The sequence below is a fragment of the Leopardus geoffroyi genome, chromosome C1, assembly GCF_018350155.1.
Source record: "Leopardus geoffroyi isolate Oge1 chromosome C1, O.geoffroyi_Oge1_pat1.0, whole genome shotgun sequence".
NCBI lineage: Eukaryota > Metazoa > Chordata > Mammalia > Carnivora > Felidae > Leopardus > Leopardus geoffroyi.
The window spans coordinates 85,892,264-85,895,606 of NC_059328.1; the positions used below are offsets into that span (position 1 = coordinate 85,892,264).

Below are 3,343 nucleotides of genomic sequence, written 5' to 3' on the forward strand. Positions count from 1 at the left end.
TACCAAAGAAAATATGAATTTCACTTAGAATATAAAGTAATTCTCTCTGAAAGTGTGGGATGGAAGAGATCAGTCCTGAGTTCTAGAAATATATTTGTCTCTCAGGAAATTCTTGCCCACCGAACGCATGAGGCTAGGATGACATATATTAGGAGCGTATTAAATTTTATTCTAACACTGATGGGAGGGAAAAAATGAAGGAAAGAAAAATGAAGCAGGGTGAAGAATAAGGTGATTGAGAGAAAAGAAAAGACAGAGAAACTTGTTAATTACAGGACTTTCTGAACAAGATTTTTTTTTTCTCCTTTCACAAGATAGAAGCTATTGAATAATTCATGCCAAGCGTGGAAAGGCTGCCTTTTCCCTGGGTGATGTATAAGTGAGCACGAGAGAGCTTCGTGTGGGTTCACCACATCAGCCACCACTCTTGCTTCTGAGCACAGGGTGCTCTCCTCTTGAGCTCAGCTTCTGCTTTTGCAGCCAAGCATCCTTCCTTCTGCTGCCTGCCTGCCCACCCTTCTGGGCTTGCAGCCTTCTCCAGCCCTGCTGCCAGCTGAGAAGCTTCCCTGCAGCTGCTGGGTTCTGCCTAGGACCATGTGTGTGGATGTTGCTCGGGAGAAGCAAGCACTTGCTCCTGGCACTGATCCCAGCTGAGTTTCTCCTGTTGATTTTGGGACCACAGATGCTGCTGCTGAGGAGGTATTTCCTGGCATCCCTGCCTCCGCTACTGCCAGCTAAGGACCAGCCCAAAAGTAAGGTATCCCCCAACCCCTCTCCCCTGGCATTTTCTCCACCTGGGATATCTCTGCTTTGTTTTCTCTTGGAAACTAGGGGCTCCATCTGGCAATATTCCCAACTCTCTCTCTCTCTCTCTCTCTCTCTCTCTCTCTCTCTCTCTCCCTCTGTGTGTGTGTGTGTTGTGTGTGTGTGTGTGTGTGGTGTTTGGGGGGAGATGGGGAGACTCTTGGTATTGCTCTGTCCCAGGGCTTCCCTGGTTCCTGCTGAATGTAAAGAGGCCTTTCCCCTGGCACTGGAGACATTTCCGAGGCAGGCACCTGTCATCTGCCACCCCCGTTCTTCTCGAGCTCCTTCTCTCCCCCTCCCCCAGCCCATTATTCTGCTCCAGCCTTTTGTGTCGGTGGCAGAGGGCTGAAGGGATGTCTTTGCCCTCCCTGCAGGTGGGTGTCAGGATGGGCCGCGCGGTGAGAAGCTGATGCTATCAAGCGAGGTGTGAAGAGTTGGCCAGAATGACCAACTCCTCCTCCACGTCCACCTCCTCCACCACCGGGGGATCGCTGCTGCTGCTCTGCGAGGAAGAGGAGTCGTGGGCGGGCCGGCGCATCCCCGTGTCCCTTCTGTACTCGGGCCTGGCCATCGGGGGCACGCTGGCCAACGGCATGGTCATCTATCTCGTGTCGTCCTTCCGAAAGCTGCAGACCACCAGCAACGCCTTCATCGTGAACGGCTGCGCCGCGGACCTCAGCGTCTGCGCCCTCTGGATGCCGCAGGAGGCGGTGCTCGGGCTCCTGCCCACCGGCTCGGCGGAGCCCCCCGCGGACTGGGACGGCGCCGGCGGCAGCTACCGCCTGCTGCGGGGGGGGCTGCTAGGCCTCGGGCTCACCGTGTCCCTCCTGTCCCACTGCCTGGTGGCCCTGAACCGCTACCTGCTCATCACCCGGGCGCCTGCCACCTACCAAGCGCTGTACCAGCGGCGCCACACGGCGGGCATGCTGGCGCTTTCCTGGGCGCTCGCCCTGGGCCTCGTGCTACTGCTCCCGCCCTGGGCGCCGCGGCCCGGTGCCGCGCCCCCGCGCGTCCACTACCCGGCGCTGCTGGCCGCCGCGGCGCTGCTGGCGCAGACGGCGCTGCTGCTGCACTGCTACCTGGGCATCGTGCGCCGCGTGCGCGTCAGCGTCAAGCGGGTCAGCGTCCTCAACTTCCACCTGCTGCACCAGCTGCCCGGCTGCGCCGCCGCCGCCGCCGCCTTCCCGGGCGCCCCGCACGCGCCGGGCCCGGGGGGAGCCGCGCACCCGGCGCAGGCCCAGCCCCTGCCGCCCGCGCTGCACCCGCGGCGGGCGCAGCGCCGTCTCAGCGGCCTGTCGGTGCTTCTGCTCTGCTGCGTCTTCCTGCTGGCCACGCAGCCGCTGGTGTGGGTGAGCCTGGCCAGCGGCTTCTCGCTGCCCGTGCCCTGGGGCGTGCAGGCGGCCAGCTGGCTCCTGTGCTGCGCCCTGTCCGCGCTCAACCCGCTGCTCTACACGTGGAGGAACGAGGAGTTCCGTCGCTCGGTGCGCTCCGTCCTGCCCGGCGTCGGCGACGCGGCGGCGGCAGCCGCTGCCGCCACGGCGGTGCCCGCGGTGTCCCAGGCGCAGCTGGGCACCCGCGCCGCCGGCCAGCACTGGTGACCCGGCGGGGCCCCGAGGGAAGCGGAGATGCCGAGATGCCGACGTCAGCGTGGCCTCCTGCTCTCGTCAAGTACCCTCTGCCCGAACGAAGACTCCTGCTGGCCGAGCCCGATAAATCGGTGCGAAGATTTCGCCTTCGACCCCGGTGGGATACCTGTCGAACCAAGGTCTTTCCCTAAATGGGGTCCCCGAAGTCATTTTGAACAGCTACCTGATTTTTACCCTTTGTTTCTGTGTTTTAGGGAAATCCGAAAGTCAAAACACCGGAAACTTCAATAACTTGCACACCGACCTTTCAAAAGAGCAGGTTAATTTATTTCAGCACTGTTTTTGAAAAAGAGATTTGATAATGTATTACCGTTCCCACCTTCATCGTCTTATAATATAGATGAAGCACCTCGAGTGTGCATGAGCCAAAGGAAATAATATTGATGAAGGAAATAATATTTAAGAAGTATTTAGGAAAGTAACCTATCTTTGATGATGCTTCTGTTATAATTTAGCCTTTGTATCAACCCGAAGAATGAGACCACAGGTATGCACACCAGTATGAGTTGCCATTAAGACCTTATGCCCTTTATTCTTAAAAGGGTTTGTTTTTCTAAAGTCGCATCCTTGCCGAATGCGATAGAATCTTAGCCAGTGAGAGAAGAGAAAACAGATTTATTATTTTACACTCGTTTTTGCACTTCTAAGACTGAACATTAGCATTACCTTGCTGAAGTGAAAGTTTTCCATTGTGCTGATTGGTGGCCTGAGCCAGCAATGGAGTTTTGAAAACAAATAAGGGGGTTATCTATTTTAGGTACCAGTTTCATGTTTTTAATAGCATGCACACTTGTGGCTACCTTCATTTTGTAATCAGTTTATTCGCCTTATGAGTGTGATTGCAGCTTTGAACATTCTGTACTATAATGGTTGCTAAAGAGAATAAGTCCTTC

At 56.3% G+C, this 3,343-nt stretch overlaps 1 protein-coding gene across 1 annotated transcript; it reads left to right on the top strand.

Moving 5' to 3' along the window:
• The first annotated feature begins 640 nt into the window (after positions 1-640).
• On the top strand, positions 641-2,515 carry GPR88 (G protein-coupled receptor 88). Its single transcript, XM_045478432.1, has 2 exons — positions 641-752; positions 1,179-2,515. The coding sequence occupies exon 2, from the start codon at positions 1,248-1,250 to the stop codon at positions 2,400-2,402; it is 1,155 nt and encodes a 384-aa protein (XP_045334388.1). The 5' UTR covers positions 641-752; positions 1,179-1,247; the 3' UTR covers positions 2,403-2,515.
• The last annotated feature ends 828 nt before the right edge of the window (positions 2,516-3,343 follow it).